Below are 24,355 nucleotides of genomic sequence, written 5' to 3' on the forward strand. Positions count from 1 at the left end.
GAGTTGTGGAATGACATCAAGGACATCATACATGAAGAAAGCAAAAGGTCATTAAAAAGACAGGAAAGAAAGAAAAGACTAAAATGGATGTTAGAAGAGACTCTGAAACTTGCTCCTGAATGTACAGTAAGCTAAAGTAAATGGAAGAAATGAAATAAAAGAGCTGAACAGAAGATTTCAAAGGGTGGCTTAAGAAGACAAAGCAAATTATTATAATGAAATGTGCAAAGACCTGGAGTTAGAAAACCAAAAGTGAAGAACACATTCAGCATTTCTCAAGCTGAAAGAACTGAAGGAAAAATTCAAGCCTCGAGTAGCAGTATTGAAGGATTCTATGGGCAAAATATTGAATGACATAGAAAGTATCAAAACAAGATGGAAGGAATACACACAGTAACTGTACCAAAAAGATTTGGTACAACATTCAACCATTTCAGGAGGTAGCATATGATCAAGAGTTAATGGTATTGAAGAAAGAAGTCCAAGCTGCACTGAAGGCACTGGCAAAAAAAACAAGGCTCCAGGAATCGACAGAATATCAATTGAGATGCTTCAGCAAATGGATGCAATGCTGGAGGGGCTCACTTGTCTATGTCAAGAAATTTGGAAGGCAGCTACTGGTCATCTGACTGGAAGAGATCCAGATTTGTACCCATTTTAAAGAAAAATGATCCAAGTGAATGCAGAAATCATTCAAACAATATCATTAATATCACATGCAAGTGAAATTTTTCTGAAGATGACTAAAAAATGGTTGCAACCATACATTGACAGGGAACTGCCAGTAATTCAAGCTGGATTCAGAAGAGGATGTGGAATGAAGGATATCACTGCTGATATCAGACAGACCTTGACTGAAAACAGAGAATACCAGAAAGATATTTAAAAAAAAAAAAAAATTTTTTTTTTTTTTTACCTGTGTTTTATTGACTATGCAAAGGCATAGTGCATGGATCATAACAAATTATGGATAACATTATGAAAAATGAGAATTCCAGAACACTTAATTGTACTCATGCTGAACCTGTACACAGACTAAGAGGCAGTTGTTCTAACAGAACAAGGGTACGGATACTGCGTGGTTTAAAATCAGGAAAGGTGTGCTTCAGGGTTGTATTCCTTCACCATACTTATTCAATCTGTATGCTGAGCAAATAATCTGAGAAGCTGGACTATATGAAGAAGAATATGGCAACAGGATTGGAGGAAGGCTCATTAACAAACTTCAATACGTAGAGGACTTGAAGCACTTACTGATGAAGATCAAAGACTACAGCCTTCAGTATGGACTACACTTCAACATAAAGAAAACAAAAGTCCTCACAACTGGACCAATAAGCAACATCATGATAAACTGAGAAAAGATTGAAGTTGTCAAGGGTTTCATTTTATTTGGATCCACAATCAACACTCAAGGAAGCAGCAGTCAAGAAGGCAAATTATGTATTGCATTGAGCAAATCTGATGCAAAAGACCTCTTTGAAGTGTTAAAAAGCAGAGATATCACTTTGAGGACTAAGGTGCCCCTGACTTGAGTCATGGTATTTTCAGTTGACTCATATGCATGCAAAACCTGGACAATGAATATGGAAGACTGAAAAATTAATGCCTTTGAATTATGGTGTTCACAAAGAATATTGAATATACCATGGACTGCCAGAAGAATGAACAAATGTGTCTTGGAAGAAGTATAGCCAGAATCCTCCTTAGAACCGAGGCTGGCAAAACTTAGTCTCATGTTCTTTGAACATGTTATCAGGGGGGACCAGTCCCTGGAGAAGGACATCATGCTTAGTAGGTTGGTGAAAAAGTGGAAGACCCTCAAGGAGATGGATTGATAGTAGCTGCAACAATGGGCTCAAAAAGGCAACAATTGTGAGGATGGCACAGAACCGGACAGTGTTTCGTTCTGTTGTACATAGGGCCAAGATGAGTTGGGACCAACTGGATGGCACCAAACAACAACTAGCCAGAGGTGATGGGATATGACCATTTCATTTAGAATAATCCTATAAGAAGGGTGTGTCACATTGCGGTTTAGACTTAGGCAGCACTTTTACCCCCGGGGGTAGAAGCTGTTAGTTGACTTGTATGAGGGCAAGAACTAAGGTTCAAACTTGTGTCTAACTCCATATCCACTGTTTTGTCCACTGATGTGTTCACAATGCCTATGATAGTACTTGGCCCATAGTAGGTGCTCAATTATTTGTTCAATGAACACTAAGAGTAGTATTTTGGTATTATACAAAATAAGTACTAAATACCAGTCTTGCCACTTTGTTCTAGTAATGACCATACAGTATTATGAAAATGATCCTATAATAATGCACATTAATAAACACTGAGTGCTTACTACCCATGTAGTTAGATATACCAGGTATCACTCAATTATTTTTTTATTTATTGTGCTTTAAATGAAAGTTTACAAATCAAGTCAGTCTCTCACACACACCTTGCTTGTACTCCTAGCTGCACTCCCCGAGACAGCACATTCCTCCTCTCCTCCCTGTATTCCGTGTCCATTTGATCAGCTCCTGTCCCCCTCTTCCGTCTCATCTCACCTCCAGACAGGAGTTGCCCACATAGTTTCATGTGTCTGCTTGAGCCAAGAAGCTCACTCCTCACCTGTATCATTATCTTATACTCTAGTCCAATCCCTATCTGAAGAGTTGGCTTTGGGATTGGTTCCAGTCTTGGGCTAACAAAGGGTCCGGGGACCATGAGCTCCAGGGTCCCTCCAGTCTCAGTCAGACCATTAAGTCTGGTCTTTTTATGAGAATTTGAGGTCTGATTCCCACTGTTCTCCTGTTCCATCAGGGATGCTCTATTGTGCTCCCTGTCAGGGCAGTCATTGGCGGTAGCCGGGCATCATCTAGTTCTTCCAGTCTCAGGCTGACGTAGTCTCTGGTTTATGTGGCCCCTTCTGTCTCTTGGGCTCATCTTTACCATGTCTTTGGTGTTCATTCTCCTTTGCTCCAGGTGGGCTGAGACCAACTGAAGCATCTTAGATAGCTGCTTGCTAGCATTTAAGACACCCAGACACCTCTCACCAAAGTGGGATGCAGAATGTTTTAATACATTTTGTTAGGCCAATCGACCTAGATGTGTATGACTCAATTTAATCTATTGTAACTACCCATTTATAGTTAAGGGAACTGTGGCTAAGTAATGGCCTATGATCATATGGTGATGATTTGAACCTAGTGTCTTAACATTATGCTGTCCCTGTGAGTAAGTGGGAGTCCCTGAGTAGTGCAAATGGTTAACGCTCAGCTGCTAAGGGAAAGGTCGGCATTAAAATCCACCCAGATGCACCTAGGAAGAAAGGCCTGGAGGTCTACTTCTGAAAAAACAAGCTATTGCAAACCTTATGGATAAGCCTACTGGAAAAATTTGGGAATGGTTAATGGCAATGATTGAACATGATGAGTGTAATTAATGTCACTTAACTGTACAAGTGTAGAAATGGCAAATGATCTGCACCTACTTACAACAAATCTTTCTTTTTAAACCTACTGGTCTATTCTGACAAAGTCAAAATTGACTTGATAGCAATTGGTCTGGTTTTCTGAGGTGACAGCAAGCCAGTAACTTGAACGTCATATATAATTCAACTCAACAGAACAAGGACTAATACTAAACTTAATTGTGAATGATGCCACTCCTTGTATTATACCCATGATATAAAAATTCAAATTAACTGATAAGCTACAATGTGTCAGACAGTTGGCTAGAGCCTAAGAATATGGTGAGAAACAAGATGGCCTTTACCCCTAATATTGCAGAGCCTGCAGAATGCAAGGGCAAGAGCTAAAGTTAGGCAAGTAAACATTTAACTGTAAAACGGGCCTTTCTAAGTGCTGTAAGGCCATTACGATCCTACAGAAATTCAGATTGAGAGCACTAATGGGGAAAGGGGGCAGTGGTAAAGATCAGAGAAGAGTTAGGAACGAGTAGAAAAATGTACCGGTAGGGAGTGCTGTAGGTTGAAGTCACAGCACCAGCTCAAGAGTCCAGAAAGCAAGCTGTGACCTTACAATGGTCTAATACCCATCCATCCCACCCTGCATGCACACTGACATGAAATCTCCACCTAAGCTCATTTCTTTGCACTCTCATTGGCCTCTATGATTTTCTTCTGCCAGGAAACTCTCCTGCAAATATACTTGTATATGACATCTCCCTCAGGTCCTTTCGATCTTCTATATGGAGTCCTTCCAGGGCCAGACCCATTTAAAATTACAAATGCCCTCTACTCATTAGAAAATTCCCCTAATGCAGGGATTGCTGTCTGTTTTATTTACTACTATACTCCCAGCATCTGGCAGTGTCTGGCTAAGAGTAGGAACCCAAATACTTGTTGAATCAATTAACTAAAGAATTTTCTATGAGGCTAGACTGTAGAATATAATCTGGTGTATAGAAACAAATGACATTTAGATAGAAGGGCTAGGGCAGTTATGAAATAAGCATAAAAACAACTCCAAGGTATGTGTTAAATAACTTTATTTAAAAGCTCTGGCAAAGTTAGATATTTGTCACCGACATAACAGGCTAATATAAAAATTCTCATCACTAAACATTCACAGCTGGTCAATAGGAATAAATTTGTTCTAGCATGTATTATACCTGTATGTGTCTTACCAGAATGCAAATTTCCTTTCTATAAGAAAACTTTTTCTATTACCTCCAGTATCTTCACTGTGTTCTTTACATACTTTTACACCTCATTTACAGTACATACAAGAGCTCAGCTGCTAACCAAAAGGTGGGCAGTTGGAATCTACCAGCTGCTTCTTGGAAACCCTGTAGGGCAGTTCTACTCTATCCTATAGGATCACTAGGAGTCAGAATTGACTCGATGGCAATGGGTATATATATATACACACACACACATATAACAATACGACATAAGGAGCCCTGGTGGTCCAGTGGTTAAGCACTTGGCTGTTAATTGAAAGGATGATGGTTTGAACCCACCAACACTCCAAAGAAGAAAGATGTGGCTGTCTGTTTGTCTAAAGATTACGGCCTTAGAAACCCTGTGGAGCAGTTCTACTTTATAGGGTTTCTCTGAGTCAGAATCTACTAAACAGCAACAGGTTATATACTACATATATCACAAATACCACACTGACAGAGATACTCCCTTTGTGCCAAATTTTGCAAAACTTCTCTAGGTCCAACGCAATTAAATACTATGAAGAACTTATATCCTTAACAGCTCTTCTGTGGTCTCTTCCTCTAAACTGGGCTAGTCTGTTTAAGTTTTTTTTTACACCAGGACACCAAGCCTCAAGTGCTAAATGATTTTCCAAGGTCTCAGCCAAGCTGCACTTGAAAGGTTCCTGTTTAGGACTACTCATACCACTTACATGTGAAGGGACATTAAGCAAGTCACCACCTAATCTCTATGCTTCTCCATCTGTAAAATGGGAGAATAGCATGTCTCATAGAGATGTAAGAATTAAATGAAAAAAATGCACATAAGCCACTGTTAACCCTGGTCACCACCAGCATTGCTCTACTGCTTTAATTCCGTTGTGGTGCATGGACACATGAATGCTACAAGTTACCTAAGAAAATCAGACCTCATTAGTGGTACTTCACTGGAACTGTTCAACGATTAGTGTTAAGTCATTTAAAACACCAGCCTCAGATCATCCGACTTGACTGGCTTCTCCCTGTAGTTCCAACCTATTTAAAAAAAAAAAAAGTTTTTAAATGTTAGAAGACATTTGAGATAGATTCTTTTCATTTTGTCTCAAAGGATTTTCAGGAAAAGCCTTATTTGTACATTTATTCCAGTTACCCGCATTTTTCTACTTTCAAAGAAAAGTATCTAAATTCCCTTATCTATTTGCAACTATTATATGGTATTCCAGAATAGTAAGAAAGCATCAAATATCAACATTTTGCCTAAACTCATCATCGAAAGAGTTACTTTCTTCTGGTTCAGCTGTGACTCCAGACAGGATCCAAAGAGGAGTTCTCCAGTCTCTTCTCTGGGTTTTATGGAGTCTTGCTTTACCCTTCTGTGTTAGCCTCTTAAAGCACTGCAGCAACCTTAAAAGGGCACAGGAAAGGGCGCCTCCGCATTTGTGTTTATGAGGTTCTCCCGTTCACTGTTTCCTACACTCCCCTCTCATCAGAACCCCGTGGACCTCAGGCTCTCAAATCGCAGTGGAAACAGCTTTTCTGCTGGGTGGAGCCGTGTGTGTATAAACGTCCTTTTCCCGAAGGAAAAGCCGGATTCAGGCCTTGGCACCAAACACGTGCCTGGGACCCTCCCGCCGCCATCGGCCACGTGCTCGCGCTCGGAGCCTGGTCGGTTCGCTTCGCTCAGGGTCAGGGACCTACCTGCGCTCAGAGCTCAGGCCGCTGCACCTCCGCAGACGTTTGCGACAAACTCCCGGAGCCCGAGGTCGGCCCAGACCGACTCCTGCCGCCGCGGGTGAGCCGGGCCCCGACTCCGCCACAAAGTAGCCGCGGATCCGGCCTGGGGAAGCAAAGCGCAACCTTGTCGCCGCGCCGCGCCGCCCCGCGCCGCCGGCGGGAGCCTCCGGGCCTGGGCGCGGCGCCTGTGCCTCGCGCGGCCCCGGGACGGGCACGGCCGCCAGCCCCCCGGGCCGCCGAGCGCTGGCTGCTCTACCCCTGCGTTCTGGCCGCCGGGAGCAGCGGGGCTCCGGGCGGGCAAAGCTCGAGGGAACGCGGGGCAAGCCCACCCCACCCGGGGCCGCCCTCCCCGCCGCGCAGGACCGAACGACACTCACCGCCAGCTCCAGGGACAGACAGTCGGGCGGCGCGGGCTGCAAAGGTCCAGGGCGCGGGGCGGCTCAGCTGTGGACTGGCAGCCAGCCAGTCCCGGGGCAGGCGGGGCGAACAAGCGGGACCGGCAGCCAATCGCCGGAAGGCTGGAGCTGGGCTAGGTAGACCCGGCCGTAGGCGGCCCGCGGTCTCCGGCCGCCCCGGCTCTCTGGCGCTCGCTGTGGCGGAGGGACGAGCCGGCCCTCCGCAGAGCATCGCTCCGAGAGACTCTGTAACCGGGGTGTGGGGCTCTTCAGGCGCATCAGCAGGCCTTGGCCCACGTGGATTTGGTGGTCTCAGGGAAACGTGCGTTCTTCGGGGACTCTCCTGCGGGGAGGGAGGGTCTTTGCAGCTACTGCAGAACTGGGCCGAGACTCTGCGATTCCCTTTTCTAAAACCAAAAAAAAAAAAAAAAACCCAAACCCGTTGATGTGGAGATGATTACTGACTGATACCGACCCTATAGGACAGAGAACTGCCCCCAGAAGGTTTTCGAGGGGCGGCCGCTGTTCACCCACCTTTTGGTTAGCAGCCGAGCTCTTAACCTTCGCGCCACCAGGGATCGTTCCTAAAACCACAGAATCAGATACAGCGTGTTCAGGGCCTGCCTTCTGCTAAACCGTAGGCGTAAAGAAAAGCAGAAATAACATCCTGTTTATCAAGCTCACACCCATGGCCCCTTCCAAACCTGGGACGACCAGCCCCCTTTCCTCAAGCTCAGGGCTCTTTCATAGGTACACCGGGCTCAGCCTGGGGCGGTGAGCCTTCCCTGGGTGACAGACTCAAAACCTGGCAAACGAGTCGGTGGAATAACATTGAAATATATATTCTAAGTGCTTACTATCTGCTAACTAATTTAATGGATAGAATGTCTTTTACTATACCCACATTATAGATGGGGAAACAGATGTGTTGAGCAACTCGTTCGAAGGCACAAAGAAGCTAGCAAGTGAAGGACCTGGAATTTGAATCCAAGCAGCCTGAAGGCTTACTCTCTGTTACATTGCTTCTACCCAGGTGTGTGGGGTGGGGCAGTAAAGGGGGGGGGCACGCAAAACAGCCTACATGACTGGCTGATCAAGGTAGGCATCTCAGGTTGTGCTGGAGTGTACAGGTCTCAGAAAGACCACCAGCTTGTGCACAGCGCTGAGGTAAAACAGGAAAGCATTTGACCAGTTCAGGGATCCAAAAAGCATAAATGGAATTTAGGGACACAGGAGCAAAATGGCCTGAGATGAGGGTGGCCTAGGGCCAGACCATGTCGGAGGCTCTAGTGCTTTGTATTTTATGCTAAGAAGAATGGGAAGCTGATGAAGCATTTTGCTTTTTGTTTTATTTTTTTAAAAATTGCAATCGAGTCAATTTCAACTTGTAACGACCATATAGGACAAAGTAGAACTGCCCCCATAGGGTTTCCAAGGAGTGGCTGGTGGATTTGAACTGCTGACCTTTGGGCTAGCAGCTGAGCTGCTCTTAACCACTGTACCACCAGGGCTTCTTTGTTTTATAAAATAAAAAATTTTTTTTGTGTGTGTGTATTAGTTACTACCAATCAGGTGGCTTATAAGAACAGAAATGGATTGTCTTCGTTTTGGCCGGTGGGGGCAGGGTCGGGGTAGTAGTCTGAATTTAGGGTATCAACAGGGACACGTTCTCTCCCAAAGCTCCAGGGGAAGAGACTTTCTTGTCTCTCAGCTTCTGGTAGCCTCGCGCATTCTTTAGCTTGCAGCTGCAACATAACTCCATCATCACGTGACTATTTTTTCTGTCTCTGTGTCTCTTCTCTTTTCATAGGCACCACTCAGATCAGATTAGCACTCACCCTAGTGTGGTATGACCTCATATTAACTGATAACATCTTCAAAGACCCTATTTCCATTCAAGGTCATGTTCATAGGTACCAGGGGTTACAACTTCAATGTATCTTTTTTTTGGGGGGGGTCACAATTCAACCCATAACAATGAGCAATGATAGACTGCTCTAGGGTGTGATTTAGGATGTGACGATGCTGATTTTGGTGGAGAGAAGGATTTGAATGCTCTTTGTAAGGTCACTGGGCATTGGCCTTTGTAATAAATATCTTCAGATACAAATTTAGCAATAAATTCAAGCAATCGTCACTACCTTGCAGGCACTCATAAGATCATATTTAAATGGATTAAGGTGGGAGAGGGAACACCAGTGTACTGTCCCTTCACATTTCTTTTCTCCAAGCATGTCTTAGGTCTTGAGTCTGTTCTTTTTATAGTCTTATATAGCCAAGGCATCCCTGGGTGGCTCAAGCTACTGACCTACAACAACGCTAACCTAAAGGTTAGCAGTTCAAACCCACCCAGTGGCACCATAAAAAAAGGCCTGGAGAATCAACTGGAAAGCAATGGGTTTGCTTTTGTTGTTGCTGTTTAGGGTAGCTTCCATGAGATTCTACCAGTCCTTTAACAATGAATGCGAGCAACCCTCAAGGGAGGAATCTGAGGACAGAAAAGAAAATCACTTCAGTAAAGGCATTAATGAAGGAATTCAGTGGCAACCTAGTGGAGGATGTGGGAAGGTGTGCCTTCCCCCAAATCGGGTGAAAGAAATCGGAAGAGGTTATAGGGTTGCTGTGAGTTGGAATCGACTCAATGGCAACGGGTTTGGTATGGGTTTTATGAAAGAATTATGTTAGGGTTTAACTTGAACTCAGGAGACAGTTTACCTCAATCTGAAGGGTACAGGTTTGGTACCCCTTACTATCTTAGAGAAAGAGCCCCGGTGGCACAACGGTTAAGTGCTCAGCTGCTAATGAAAATGTCAGTGGTTCAAACCCACCAGCTTCTCTGAGGGGGAAATATGTGGCAGTCTGCTTCCATAAAGATTACAGCCTTGGAAACCCTATGGGGCAGTTCTCCTCTGTCCTATAGGGTCACTATGAGCCGAATCAACTCATCAGCAAAGGGTACTGTCTAAAAACCCAAACCAAACCCATTGCCATTGAGTCAATTCTGACTTATAGCGACCCTATAGGACAGAGTAGAACTGCCCCCTAGGGTTTCCAAGGAGTGGCTGGTAGATCTGAACTGCCAACCTTTTGGTTAGTAGATGAGCTCTTAACCGCTACACCACCACGGCTCCCCCGGTACTACCTTAAAAAAAAAAAAGAAAGAAAGAAAAACAGAAAAAAAACTAGTTACCATCAAGTCAATTTTGACTTATAATAACCTCATATGTTTCAGAGCTGATCTGTGCCCCGTAGAGTTTCCAGTGACTGATTTTTCAAAAGTAGACTGCCAAGCCTTTCTTCCAAGGTGCCTCTGGGGACATTCAAACTGCCTACCTTTTGATTAGTAGCTGAGCACTTAACCATTTATGCCACTCAGGGACTCCTAGGGAACATAAAAAGGCCCTGTATCCTGAGAACTGGCTTCACCTCCCTGGCCAAGTATCTCACTTCAATACAGTTGACAAGTTCAGATCGTTTAAAATGGTGATATGGTTTTCTTGCCTTAGTGGAGAAATGTCTTCCCAAATTTGAGAAGGTTTAAAATTTAGAGATGATGAAGCAAAAACAAGCCCATTTTATTATGCTTTTGTTTTAGATTCCAGGTAATCTGTATTTGTTATGTGAAATGCTTATGATGCAGTTTAAAGGGAATTGAATCCATTGAGATATTTCGTTGGGCAGATTATTTGAGAGGAATTTAGTCTATCCAAATTTAGTCTGTCAGAAAACAAACAAAGAGACCTAGAGAGACAGGGATTCAGGTGGAAAGGCACTGGAGACATGTTGACAGTCCTGGTGGGGATGTAATGTGTTCAAATTCCCCCACTCTCCCAGCTCAATGGGCTGGTACATTTCCCTTTACCAGTGTTAAGCCCTCCCCTCTGGGCTCTGGGCTCCATCCCTGCCAGCATCCTTAGCCCTCTGCCACCCCAAGCTATTTGTGTTTCTTTCTCTCTGCCTCTACTCTCACTTCCTCTCCCTGGCTTTCAGCTCCTCTGTGTATATACACTCTATCTATAGTTTCAACCTGAATAAACTTCCCCTCCATCAAATGTCCCCCATCCCCCAGGTGCCACACATTCTCTACTCCTTTTCCTAACAAACGTTCAGAAGAAATTCCATTTATATGTTTCTACTGCCTCAGCCCAGCATAGTCTGACTTTCTTCCTCCCTATTTCCCTGAAGGAAACCCCTGGGTGGTGCAAAGGATTGCTGCTCTCCACTGCTAACCACAGGGGTAGAGATTCAAGTCAATGCAGAGGTGCCTCGGAAAAAGGCCTAATGATCTACTTCTGAAAAATCAACCACTGGAAGCCTTATGGAGCACAGTTCTACTCTGACACACAGGAAGTCTCTGTGAGTTCTGGGAGTCAATTCCGAGACAACGGATGTATTTCTTACCTAATCTGTCTGTGGTATATGAGACCATTGACTACTGAGCCCTGGGAATCTTCTTCCACCTGGGCTTCTAGGTCCCCACTTGCCTGGTTCTCCTGACATTCCTCTTATCCTTCCTTCTTACTCCTACCCTTCAAATGTTGATTCTCACTCCATTCTTTCTCACCTCTTTTCTCTTTTCATTCTATACATTCTTGCTAACCAACTTCTGAGGTGTGATAATAACAACAACAACAAAAACCATTTACACCGAGTCAATTCGACTCATGGCATCCCCGTGAGTTACAGAGCAGAACTGCTCTGTAGGGTTTTCTTGGCTGTAATCTTTATAGAAGAAGATCACCAGGCCTTTCTTCCATGGAGACGCTGGTTGGATTCAAACTGCCAGTCACAAACTGATTGTACTACACAGGGACCTCCATGAAAATAATAACCCCAGATAATAGATGTCATTTATTGAGTGCTAGACACTTTACATAAGTTATCTCTAATTTCTTAAAACAATTCTGCAAGGGAGATAATAAGAATACTAGCAACACTGAATGAGCACTTATGAACCAGTCATAGTATTTAGCTCCTTACATGGAAGTCCCATTAGCATCACCTTAGAAATCATAAACTGAGGCCAAGAAAGCTCTAGTGACTTGTCCAAACAATACAACTCACGGGAGAACTGGATTCCAATCCTAGCCCACTACCTGCCTCCCTTCCATCACCCTACACTGCCTCCTATGCAGAGGTAACTCTCCAACCCAGGCCACTCTTCCGAGCCTTAGGCCTCATACACCCACTAGCCCTCCATGTATCCCTGTCTGTGTATCCTGAAGATGCCACAAAATCAGCTTGTCTCAAATGGAATTCATTCTCTTCCTCTGACTCCTTCCTCTCCTGTTCTCTGTCTTGATGGATAACAACTTCTTGGCCCAGCTATCCAAGACTCAGTCCAAATCCTCCCCTCTCTCAACCTCCTCCTCTCTCTCTCAGCCTCCCCTTTTCTTGTCCTTTTCTATTCAGTGAATTCTTCCCATTGGGACATCCCATAAGTCTTCCCTCTTTTCTCCACCCCTCTCCCCTGTCTGTACTTTAAGTCTTGGCTCCCATTAGGTACTTTCTGGCCCACTGTAGCAGCCTTCACTCAGCCTCTCTGCTTCCAGACTTGCCTCCTCTGGTAAATCTCCCACACTGCTATAATCTACTCATGTCCCTTCTCCATTAAAAAAAAAAAAAATTTTTTTTTTACCCTTAAATGACTCTTTACTGCCACCAGAATCAAGACCAACCCTCTGCCTGTCTCTCTAGCTCCTCCCAGCCTCCACACACCTATTAGGAGTCAACCTTGCTGAACTGATCACAGCTCCCTGAATGCTCTTTCCAGCACTGTCCAATATAACTTTCTGCAATGAGGAAGATGTTTTAATATCTGAGCTTTTTGGTAGAGCAGCCACATTGGCTACTGAGCACTTCAAATGTGACTAGTACAACCAAGGAACTACATTTTTAAATCTTAATTACTTTTAATTAATTTAAATTTAAATGGTCACATGTGACTGGTGGGTACCATATTGGACAGCACCGCAGTTTATACCCTTGATCTCAAAGTGTGGTCTACCACTGTGGGCATCACCTGGGAGCTTGTTAGAAATGCATACTCTCAGGTCCCATCCCAGATCTACTGATTATCTGCATTTCAACAAGATCCGCAGGTGACTTGCGTGCACACTAAGATATAAAGGAGCACTGCCCTAAGCTGTCTCTGGCTTCTTTGCCTTTGCAGAGGGTGTTCTGTTTGTTTGCACTGCCTGTCCACTCTCCTTTGCTTCTTAATGCCTACTAGTCCCTCAAGAGCCAACATCTTCAATCACACCATGTTGTTAACATCATTATCTGGAGGGCAGCTAATAAAAAAAGTCGGTGGGAAGGGCTGAAAGTGTCTATGATAAAACTGCAGGTATCTTGTAATCCCAAGGATCTACATTTTATGTGGGTTTGTTAGTGAAAAGATGATTACTAAAATGTTAATGGTGATTTCTCTCAAGGTGGTAGGATTTCAGGTGTCTTTTGCTTTTTAAATTATCTTTAAAGTATCATTCAAATTCTTTATAATGAGCATATGTATTATGTAATCAGAAAAAAAAATAGAGTTATTTTAGCTAGAAATCAAAATAAAGGGAAAAACACAATAGAGGTATTTTCTCTGGCAGCAATGGATGGCCAGAGACGAGACTGGATTCTGCCAGGCTGGTGCTGGGGGTCCCCAGGGCTGGGGACACTGAGGAGGGCAAGAAAGGCAGGAGTTAGGGCAGGAGGAGGGAGTTCCTGAAGATCATACTGGAAGATTTTACAAAAGAATTTTTGTGGGCATGGAGGCAATAAACTTCCTGAGCCACTTGTGTCCTCCAGGAGTTTCTCTTCAGGCAAATTTTACCTGTTCTTAATTTACATATAACATACATAATTGGAGCCCTGGTAGCACCGCAGTTAAGCACTCAGCTACTAACCGAAAGGTTGGTGGTTCGAACCCAGCCAGCAGCTCCATGGGAGAAAGACCTGGCGATCTGGCCCCATAAGGATTACAGCCTAAAAAACCCAATGGGGTAGTTCCACTCTGTCATATGGGATCACTATGCATCGAAATAGACTCGATGGCACCCAACAACAACAACAGCAACACTATATATAAATATAAAAAAATAAAATAATGCCTATTTTATCTGTCTGTATGTAATTGTAAGAATATGATATCAGAATAAAGTATAGTGCTTTACAGAAATGCCTCTAACAGTTAGAGACACATCTTTCTTATAATGCTCTCATTTCACCAAGGGCCGGTAGCAGCCTTGGCATTGACAACCACTGACCTGAAACCAGAAAAAGAAAACAGAAGGATCTCCCAGCAAGATAAAGGAGACCTTGCCTGCCCTCTCCTGTGGCTATTTGCCTACCCAGATAGACCTGATCCTAACACAATAATAATTTCCCCTCTATCCTCTGCCTGCATTCTATCTGTGGCTAAACACCGAGAGGTAGTAGTTAGGTGTATGGAGCTGGTCGCCTGCAATCATTAGAGGCGTCCACAGAGGCACTGTCACTTGTATGTTATCAAGCTGATTTTCGACTCGTAGTGACCCTATTTGACAGAGTAGAACTGCCCCATAGAGTTTTCTAGTTTGTAATCTTTACGGAATGGATCACCACGTCTTTACCCTGCAGGGTCGCTGGGTGGATTTGAACCACCATCCTTTTAGTTGGCAGCTGAGAACTGTTGCACCACAGGACTCCTTACTGTGACTTGGGTGGCATCTAATGTGGCCCTGCCTGTCAAGTGGACTGCTCCATCAAATGTTCTATTAAGAACCAACGGCCTTGTAAATTGGCTATTGCATTTCTTTCTCTAGGTTTTGGCAATTTTTTTCTTTGTTGAAAAAATGTGACAGCCGCCTATTGTGGAGAAGGTTATTTTAAATTCATGGTAAAATGTGTTTTGCTGAGCTGTGGGATGCAATTTCTGCAGAGCTTAGTGGGCTCAGCTGTGGAAGTCAGCGGGCTCCAGTTACAGGATAAGGCCTCAAAAAGCCACAGATATGAATGGAGGAGACAGTATAGCCTGGGGCCAAAACACCATCTGTATTCTGCACAGCAATTTTTCTGCAAAAATGACAGGATATTCTGAAATTTAATTAAGTGGCAGGGTGAAGGAGGCATTTTTTGGTTAGATAGCCACCTCTTAAGGGTATTATACAAATGTTAATTCAATTCTAAAGACAGATATAAAAAAATTATTTTATTTTAGAACAAAAGTGGTTCATCTCAGTGAATATTGAACCTAGTGTTTTCAATCAGCCTTCTGTAAGTGTATGATACATGTTTATATCTATACATCTGTATTCATTCATTAATTTACCTATGGTCTGTGCCCACTTCTCCAGCTGTGCAATGGCGGCTCCAGGGAGGTAGTGTAACTTGGATACCAGGGCAGAGCCAGACTTCGTGAAGCTTATACAACGCGGGTGGTCCTTCTTAAGAAAAATGATGCAAAAAATATCTCACTTTGATGCATCAAAAAGAAAAACAAACAAACACGTGAACACAGTGCTAGAATCCCTCCCAGGCTCTGAATGGGGTCCATGCAAATAAAGAGCCCGAAACTTAAACTTTGCTTCATTCGGGGAAAACGTTGTTGTCTGCTGTTCAGTTGGCCTCTGACTCATGGCAACCCCATGCAAAATGGAACAAAATGCTGCCCAGTCCTACACCATCCCATCCTCAGTTGGGGAGTGGACCATTGTGATCCATAGTGCTCTCACTGGCTGATTTTTGGAAGTAGATCACCAGGCCCTTCTTCCTAGCCTGTCTTAGTCTGGAAGGTCCGCATCATAGCAACATGTGAGCTTCCACTTGACGGATGGTGGCTCGAACCTGGGTCTTCTGCACTGAAGGTGAGAATTCTACCGTTGAACCACTAGTGGCTCAGAGGAAAGCTTTGGCTATCTGTGATGGTTAATTTTATGTGTCAACTTGGCTAGGCTATGGTTCCCAGTGGTTTTGCCAAACACTAGACCAGTTGTTGTTCCTTCTGGGCCTGTCGCTGTCAGCTCTGCCACTTGGCCCTTTCTAGGCCTTTCACCACCTTTGGTGTTACAGCCCTTGACCCATGTTACAGCTCTCTTAGGAGGTTCCTTGCCTCCTCTCTCTGTGCTTCTTCACTCTTCTTTCTTCCTTCTGCTTCTGTCTGCTTCCTGTCTGAAAAACCTCTGTGGGTTGTCTGTATATATACATATATATAAATTCGTAGTCAATTTCAAGGCATGGCTCTCCCACAAACTGACTGCTAACTGCCCAATACCCTTTAGGAAGGCCACAGACACTTCATTTGCGTAGGAGGCTATAGTAACTTCATTTGCATAGTCTATAGTCACTTCGTTTGCATAGTATAGCGATCATTCCCTGCAAGGTGCATACCGATTACAGGGCAGGCTGCAGCCCAGGACCAGACAAAAAGTATCAAACCAAGTTGTTCAGAGTATACCCAGGAAGTGTAACAGATTTTCTGGGGTAGAAAACTAGAGCAAAGGTACCTTCTTAAGGTTTAGAGGGAAAATCTCTCGAGGTGTTTTTGCTAAAGAACCAAAGCAAAGGCCAAGCAAAGGAATTCACCACACTTAAATTAGTAAAATACTTCTGCTTTGAACATTGTGCTCTTTTAAAGAATTATCTATGTGAGATTAAATTGACAAGGGCAACTCCAACTCCAAAGGTTGAATGAGAAGCTTAGGAGGCAGTGAGTTTAGGATAATGGTGGTGGAATAATTTGGAAAGGGATAGTGAGAATGGTAGCACAACTTGAAGAATGTAACCAGTGTCACTGAATTGTTTATGTAGAAACTGATGAAATGCTATATCTTTGGCTATGTATACTTTCACCAAAAAAAAAAATTTTTTTTTTTTAAAAAAAGGGAAATGGCAATAAATAAATAAATGAATGAAAAGGCCAATTCGGTAGACCCTTAGAGCAGCCACCATGCTTTCTGGACAAAAAAGTCACTGGGAGGTGATCTGGAACAGTATAGCACCAGATTTCTCCACCCTCTCTGTAACAGAATATGTATCATGTGTTCTTTTTAATGTCTTGCACACATGTAATTCCATATCTTCCTCAGGCCTTCTGTCATGGACTGGATTATGTCCCCCCAAAATTGTGTGTATGAACTTGATTAGGCCATGATTCCCAGTATTCTGTCATTGTTCTCCATTTTGTGGTTGTAATTTTACGTTTTTTTTTTTTTAGGATTAGGGTGGGATTTTAACAGCACCCTTACTCAGGTCACCTCCCTGATCCAATGTAAAGGGAGTTTCCCTGGGATGTGGCCTGTACCACCTTTTGTCTCTCAAGAGATAAAAAGACAGGGAAGCAAGCAGACAGTTGGGGACCTCATACCACCAAGAAAGTAGCACCAGAAGTAGAACACGTCCTTTGGACACAGGGTCCCTGTGCCTGAGAAGCTCCTCGACCAGGGGAAGATTGAGGACAAGGACCTTCTTCCAGAGCCACAGGGAGAGACAGATTCCCCCTAGAGCCAACCCCCTGTATTTGGACTTGTAACCTACTCTACTATGAGAAAATAAATTTCTCTTTGTTAAAACCACCCACTTGTGGTATTTCTGTTATGGCAGCCCTAGATGATTAAGACACTTTCTTTTGAGCTACTTTTTCTGTTTTCTAACTTAGGAAAGTCCTAATAAAAACTTAAAGTCCTCTTAGTTTTTATCTCCTCCCTTTATCTCATTTGTGTGGTAAAAAACCTAGCTTATTCATAATCAATAAGTGTCAGAGGGGAAATAGGGACATCCATGTTTAAAGGAAGAGGGAAGTAGTACATTTAAAAGTGAATTCCAGTTAAGAAAGAACTTGAGAACAACTTGTAATTTATTTGCATTTTTTTGTTTTTGCATTTATTTGTAATTTATCGTTCATGCGTTTATTCATTGTTTATATCCTGTTTCAGTTCAAAAGCGATTTGAATATAGTTTACAAAAATACATACAATGAGATTTAAAGAAAATTGAAGCGTAGGGTAAATAAGATAATGTCAGGGGTTAGTACATAAAATACAATCCATGAGGCTCTGTACAGGTGCTGGAAGAAGGCCAAAAACTTTGCTCTGATTTGCTTGGCAGTCATTGCAAAAATCAAGAAAATGGAAATAATTCAGTTGCTCAAGAGATTTAGTTTGTTGAAGAATTACCTGGCAACTCATGAAAGGTACCAGAAACTGATTTAGTGGGCTTGAGGTGTGGCCCAGGAGTCTGCATTTTTAACATATCAGTTGATTCTGATACAGATACTCTCAGAGCACACTTTCAGAAACACTGCTAAAACAAAGCAAAACAAAAACCAGTTGCCATCGACTCATAGCGACCCTGTAGGACAGGGCAGAACTGCCCCATAGAGATTCGAAGGAGCACCTGGTGGATTCGAACTGCTGACCTTTTGGTTAGCAGCCATAACTCCTAACCACTACGCCAACGGGGTTTCCAAATCTTGACTTTAATGGCACTTGGCATTTCACAGCAAAGCTCTAAGAGCAACTGGTATGTCACTGGCTGAGACTTTGCTAAAAAATATTTCGTTTTTGGTGGCAATATACATAACCAGATGTACATCCATTCACAATTTCTACATGAGCAGTTCAATAACATTGTTCACATCGCATTGTGTTATCGTTCTCACTATCTCTACCATATTATTTATCACCATTAATTTAGGCTCTCTACACTGTACCCCTTAAAGTTATCATCTGGGCTTTAGATGAACTGTTGTCAGTTTACACTCATAGATAACTCTTTATAAGGAGCTATGCTCGAGGCAAACATTCTTTATTAAAAAAAAAAAATTCTTTATTAGTTGGGCTAAATTGTTGTTCAGTTTAATGATGGCTTCATTCATGGGGTAGCTTCAGTTCAAGGTTTAAAGATTATTTCTGGGCATTAGACTCAGGGGTTCTCCCAGTCTCAATGAACCCAGTAAGCCTGGTTCCCATATGAGTTTGAAGTTCTGTTCTATACTTTTTCTCCTTTCAATTAGGATGCATCTATTAGGTCCTTGATAAAAATGTTCAGTAATGGTAGCCAGACACCATCCATTTCTCCTGGCCTCATGGTAATGGAGGTAGTAGTTTTTGGAGGCAATGAAACCTGCAGTCCGTTTCCTTCTCTGATTCCTGGATCTCCGTCCTCTGCTGTTCCAGGCAAATTGAGATCAATCGTTGTATCTTTGTAGATGGCTAAGACTTTCAAAAAATGAAGTTGGAAATATTAGTTATAGAATTACTAAAAAGAGCTTAAATTAGTATCTTAACTGCTGTCTTCTGGGTTGGAGATAGACATTTAAAGGCTTGATGTTCGAGAAAATTGTGTTGTAGATGTTAATAATCCTCCCTGGAGTAAGTGAAGTAGCCAAGTTTAGCTTTAAAGGCAATGAAAGTAAACTGACCTCTAAGAATTAAATTACTGCACAGATCTTTACAGTATTGACCTCAAAACTTACAAAGCACTCTGATTAATTAATCAGTGTACTTTCTGTTTCAGGAAATTTCAATTCTTAATCTCAAGCCATTTTTCTCTAAGATAACCAAGAACAAAATAATTCATAGGAATTCTAAGATAGCTAGACTCTCACTCTAGAAATAAAACTAAGTGCAACCATTGTCGTTTTCAACACTTTTTCTTGATCTAAATACTGTATTTTACAACATCAGAAATGCCTGAGTATGGAGAGCTGTTTTCCCTTAATTCAATGAAAAGAGTTTTATTTCTCCTAATAGATGCTTTTAAGGGCCTTTTAATGGTTCTCGAGCACTCAAAGCTGCAGATGGAGTTCCATTTACCCTGTGCATCTCATTAAGTGATTACAGAAAGGGTAGTGTGGCTGAGGGAAAAACCACCAGTGCTTTTGTGGACTTAGAGAAAAAGTGGATTTCGGGATACGAGAACTGAGTTTTGACTGTCTGGAAGGGCATTTCTAGTGGAGTGATCAGGGGAAGGGAGTGTTTTGGTTCCTGAGTAATAATCACCTCAACTTCTTGCTCTGTCCTCTTGACCTCATTGGGTCAAGAAGGAAGGAGCAGGTGCCTACAGCAAAATTATGTATTTAAGACTTTTTATTATGGAAATGCCCCAGCATACACAAAAGTAAGAATGGTGTAGTGAGCCTCCATGTATCCGGCATCAAGCTTCAGCAACTAGCAACATTTTGCCAGTCTTGTTTAATTGGTCCACCTACACTTATTTTTGCTTGGGTATATTCAAGCAAATTCCAGTCATTGTGTATTTTCACCCATAAACATTTTAGTATGCAACTCTAATTGATAAAGACGATTTTTTAAAACACAACCACCATGGTATTATCACAGCTCTCAATAATTCCATAGATTTTGACTCATGGTGACTGCATGTGTGCACACTAACTGTTTGCACCACCCAGGCCATATTCAGATTTCTCTAATAGTCTATAAGTTGTTTTCTTACAGTTGGCTTTTTCTAATCAGGATCCAAACTTGGTTATACCTTTAAGCCTCTTTTATTCTATAACAATCCTCCTCCCTTCACCTTATCACTGCCTCGTTGTGGAAATTGGGTAATTTGTCCTGTAAAATGACTCATCTTCTGGATTTGTCTTATTGCTTCCTCTTAGAGTCGTTTAACTTTCTTTTTTATCCTCAGTATTTCCTATTTCAATCACCTCATATGCATGTGAAAGCTGGACTATGAATAAGGAAAACCGAAGAAAATTGACGCCTTTGAATTATGGTGTTGGCGAAGAATATTGAATATACCATGGACTGCCAGAAGAATGAGCAAGTCTGTCCTGGAAGAAGTACAGCCAGAGTACTCCTTGAAAGCAAGGATGGTGAGACCTCATTTCATATATTTTGGACATGTTATCAGGAGGGACCAGTCCCTGGAGAGGGACATCATGCGTGGTAAGGTAGTAGGTCAGCGAAAAAGAGGAAGACCCTGGATGAGATGGATTGACAGAGTGGCTGCAACAATGGGCTCAAACATAGTAACAATTGTGAGGATGGTGCAGGACCAGGCAGTGTTTTGTTCTGTTGCACATAGGGTTGGTGTGACTTGGAACTGACTCAATGGCACCCAACAATAACAACATTTCCTATAAATTGGCTTCATGAGATTCAGGTGGAATTTTCTGGGTAAGAAAACTTCATACTTCCTAGTGAATTACATCATAAGGCATATAATGTCCATTTGTCTGACACTTAGGGATGCTCAGTTTCATGAGTGTCTACATGGTGTGTCCATCTGATTGTGAAGTTAGAAACCCTTCCACTGAAAGGCTTTAGCTTTTATGTTCATTGCCTACACCTGTTGAGTCGATTCTGACTCATAGTGACCCTATAGGACAGAGGAGAACTGCCCCATAAGGTTTCCAAGGCTGTAATCTTTTACAGAGCTAATGCCACATCTTTCTCCTGCAGAGTGGTTGGTGGGCTTGAACAAACAACCTTTCGGTTAGCAGCCAAGTGCTTAACCACTGCACCATTTTTTCATTAGTACTTATAAAACAGTGATTAAAAAAGGTCTATCATTCCTTCTGCATTTATTAGTGGAACTTACATAATGAAGACCTTTCCCTCATAAACTTAGTTACCCTGAAAGAACATTCATCCAGGAAAAGCAGGATAGAGCCTTATTTCTTTCCCTTTATTTATTAGATTTCTGAGTAATCCAATCTCTGTTAATAACAGAGCAGGTTTCGTATTATCATAAATTCAAGAATTTTTATATGTTAGACATCTCATCAAAAGCCATGTTTTTCTAATTTTTTTTTTGTTTTTCATTTATTGTGCTTTAAGTGAAAGTTTACAAATCAAGTCAGTCTCTCATACAAAAACTTATACACACCTTGTTATGTACCCCTAGCTGCTCTCCCCCTAATGAGACAGCACACTCCTCCTCTCCACCCTGTATTACCCGTGACCATTCAATCAGCTCCTGTCCTCCTCTGCCTTCTCATCTTGCCTCTGGACAGGAGAAGAGCCATGTTTTTAAAATCGATGCTGGAGACTGAATCACGATATATTACCAGCTACCTTCCTTCTGAAATAGTGTTTCTCAGAGTAAGACCACAGACCATATATATGAGAATCCCTTGGGGCATTAGTTAATATGTAAATTCATGGACCCCACTAGGATTTATTGGGTCAGAGTCTCTAGGAGCAGAGCGCTGGAATCTGCGTTTCTAACAAACTCTTCTAAGGATTTCTAGAACGGGGAAATGGACAGCTTTGTGGAGGAGACCTCATAGGAGCTTGGGAATAAAGTACTAACAGGGTACATACTGGAAGGTCCCTGGGTGGCGTAAATGGCTTATGCTTGAAAGGTTGGCAGTTCGAGCCTACCTAGTGGCCCGCAGAAGAAAGGCCTGGAGATCTGCTTCCATAAAGATTGCAGCTAAGAAAACACTATGGAGCTTAGTTCTACTCTATAACACATGTGGTCACCCTGAGTTACAGTCAACTTGATGGCAATGAGTTTGGTTTTTTTGGGTACACACCTGAGCAGTTACTGCAAAATAAGGTCACAGATCAACCACGGATGATTCAGGAGAAGGCAGGATATGGACCCTTCTGGAATGACCAGATGAGAGTAGTGTTATGCAGGGCTAGACTCCTTGCACAGCTATATCTTGGTTGAGACAATCTGGGCTCTGACTGCCCATTGTTATTACATCTCTGGGAAAATTTTACCACACTAAATCCTGTAGAATATGTTTCTATATGGCATTTAGCTAATTTCTCCTGTGGCTTCCTGTGGACGGAGGGTTATTCACATCCATAGCCTCAGGTCCTGCACAGCTGCTCCCACTGGGCTCCAGAGACTCCCACCGCATGATTTGTGTCTTCTGTGAGGTAACATTGTTCCTCACCCATTAGGACCTGGACTACCATTTGCATCTGAAGTATCAATTAGCATTGTTCTCATAATTCTATTTTTGAGTTGCTCATCTCCTCTAGGGAATGCACTTTCAATATTTTATTAAAGTCCCCTAATGCTTGACATTTTGAGCAAAACATTCATTTGGTTGGTTTTCCGTAAAGGTGACGATCCATTTTTGTAATTTCATTTGCCTTTATTTATTGAATTTTAAATAGCATTGTTGAACGCACTGACTCATAGGGAAGAAAAATACAGATGCTTAACAGAAGAACCAGACTTACAGATCTCCTTGCAAATAGATATTTTGCAGATTAGAGAAAGCTAAACTACATCTCTCTGCATTTTTCTGCTCAAGTACTTGGGAGGAAGGGACGGGAATCAGGTTTGTGGGGGCATAATGGGGATTCCCAGATTTCCTGTGTGAATGCAGCTCCCCTGTATGCCAGCGAAACACTGTGTCCTGCCAATATCCAGCCTGTAGAAAGGGCATAGAAAAGGACAGGATTGGACAATCCAGCAAGGCCCTGCAGGGAACCGAAATTACATGCAGCCTGTTTTGAGATTCTTCAAGCAGCTGCCAGTGCCCTGGCATTGTTGCCCCCAGGCTGAAACTTGACCTTGAGACTATTTGATTGTAAACTCAAATGCCTATGGGGGCTAGGAAGGTAGCATAAAGGAATGAAGAGGGTTGGATGGGAGACAGCAGTGAATTAGGGAGACATATCCCCACTGAAGGAATCCTTGGGTGGTGCAAATAGGTAAGTGCTTGACTACTAACCTAAAGGTTGCCAGTTCAAACCCACCCAGGGGTGCCTTAGAAGAAAGACCTGGTGATCTGCGTCTTAGAGGCCACAGCCTTGAAAACCTTACGGAGTGAAGTTCTACTCTGCAGCACATAGGGTCGCCATGAGTCGGAATTGACTTGGTAGCAACTTTTTTTTTTGTTTAATTTCATCGAAGGTGGCCACCACTACTCACTTCCTGGATGCTACCGAGAATGTGGGCCCTGAATGGCTGGAGCTTTTGATGTTTCAAGAGATGCTAATAATCTGGATTTTTATGTGAAATCTCAAGATTTCAAACACTGGCTTTAATTCAAATGGTTTTTAAGCACGATTTGGGGCTTGTGATTTAGGGGATCCAGTATTTTAAAATAATACCACAAACGAAATATAAGAGAACTCGTATTTCCCAGATCAAGATGAGTCTATAGCTGCTGTGCTGATGCTGTTAGCAGAGACTCAAACCATAAACCTTACAGGGACAAATTAGCTTTATTGTGGTCAGTAGCCAGAGGCTAGACTTTTGCCGTTGTGTGCTATTTGTCACCTAGGAGCTCTGGAGAAATGCATATGGATTGGTACAGAGCCATAACTCCAAGTCCATTCCCTATTGATCGTGGGCCAGATATGACATCTTCCTACAAGAAAGGTATCGTATTACTGAGCTAGCCCCGCTCCTAAGTCCTCAGAGAAAAATAGAGCTGAGTACATGTATTGCTTTATAAAACTCTAAGCCTTGACTTGCTGCCAAAGAAGGTAGTGAGAATCTATACAGACAGCTTTTGTCTTTGTGAAGAGTGATAGCTAGATAGCTTGTTCCATTGGGGTTGGGTTTCAGTGTTGTCTTCTAATTAGTTAGGGAGAAAAAGTGTGGCTATATAATTACAATATATGGGCATACTGATCTTTTTCATGGTTAGCGAAATG

The 24,355-nt window shown here is 42.7% G+C and overlaps 1 protein-coding gene, 1 long non-coding RNA gene and 1 other non-coding gene across 3 annotated transcripts; 1 reads left to right on the forward strand and 2 right to left on the reverse strand.

Moving 5' to 3' along the window:
* Nucleotides 1-4,520: 4,520 nt before the first annotated feature.
* Nucleotides 4,521-7,092, reverse strand: LOC126077582 (translation initiation factor IF-2-like). The gene is made up of 3 exons (XM_049887104.1): nucleotides 6,774-7,092; nucleotides 6,361-6,499; nucleotides 4,521-5,697 (listed from the first exon to the last, which is right to left on the reverse strand). The coding sequence occupies exons 1-3, from the start codon at nucleotides 7,021-7,023 to the stop codon at nucleotides 5,661-5,663; spliced, it is 426 nt and encodes a 141-aa protein (XP_049743061.1). The 5' UTR covers nucleotides 7,024-7,092; the 3' UTR covers nucleotides 4,521-5,660.
* LOC126077639 (small nucleolar RNA SNORA26) lies at nucleotides 5,958-6,079 on the reverse strand. The gene has a single exon (XR_007517808.1). It is a non-coding gene; the product is annotated as a small nucleolar RNA SNORA26 (small nucleolar RNA).
* Nucleotides 7,093-7,707: 615 nt separating the features above from the next.
* On the forward strand, nucleotides 7,708-20,429 carry LOC126077583 (uncharacterized). Its single transcript, XR_007517772.1, has 3 exons — nucleotides 7,708-7,824; nucleotides 10,977-11,147; nucleotides 20,409-20,429. It is a non-coding gene; the product is annotated as an uncharacterized LOC126077583 (long non-coding RNA).
* Nucleotides 20,430-24,355: the final 3,926 nt, after the last annotated feature.

Source organism: Elephas maximus, chromosome 5, assembly GCF_024166365.1.
Source record: "Elephas maximus indicus isolate mEleMax1 chromosome 5, mEleMax1 primary haplotype, whole genome shotgun sequence".
In the NCBI taxonomy this organism is placed as follows: Eukaryota; Metazoa; Chordata; class Mammalia; order Proboscidea; family Elephantidae; genus Elephas; species Elephas maximus.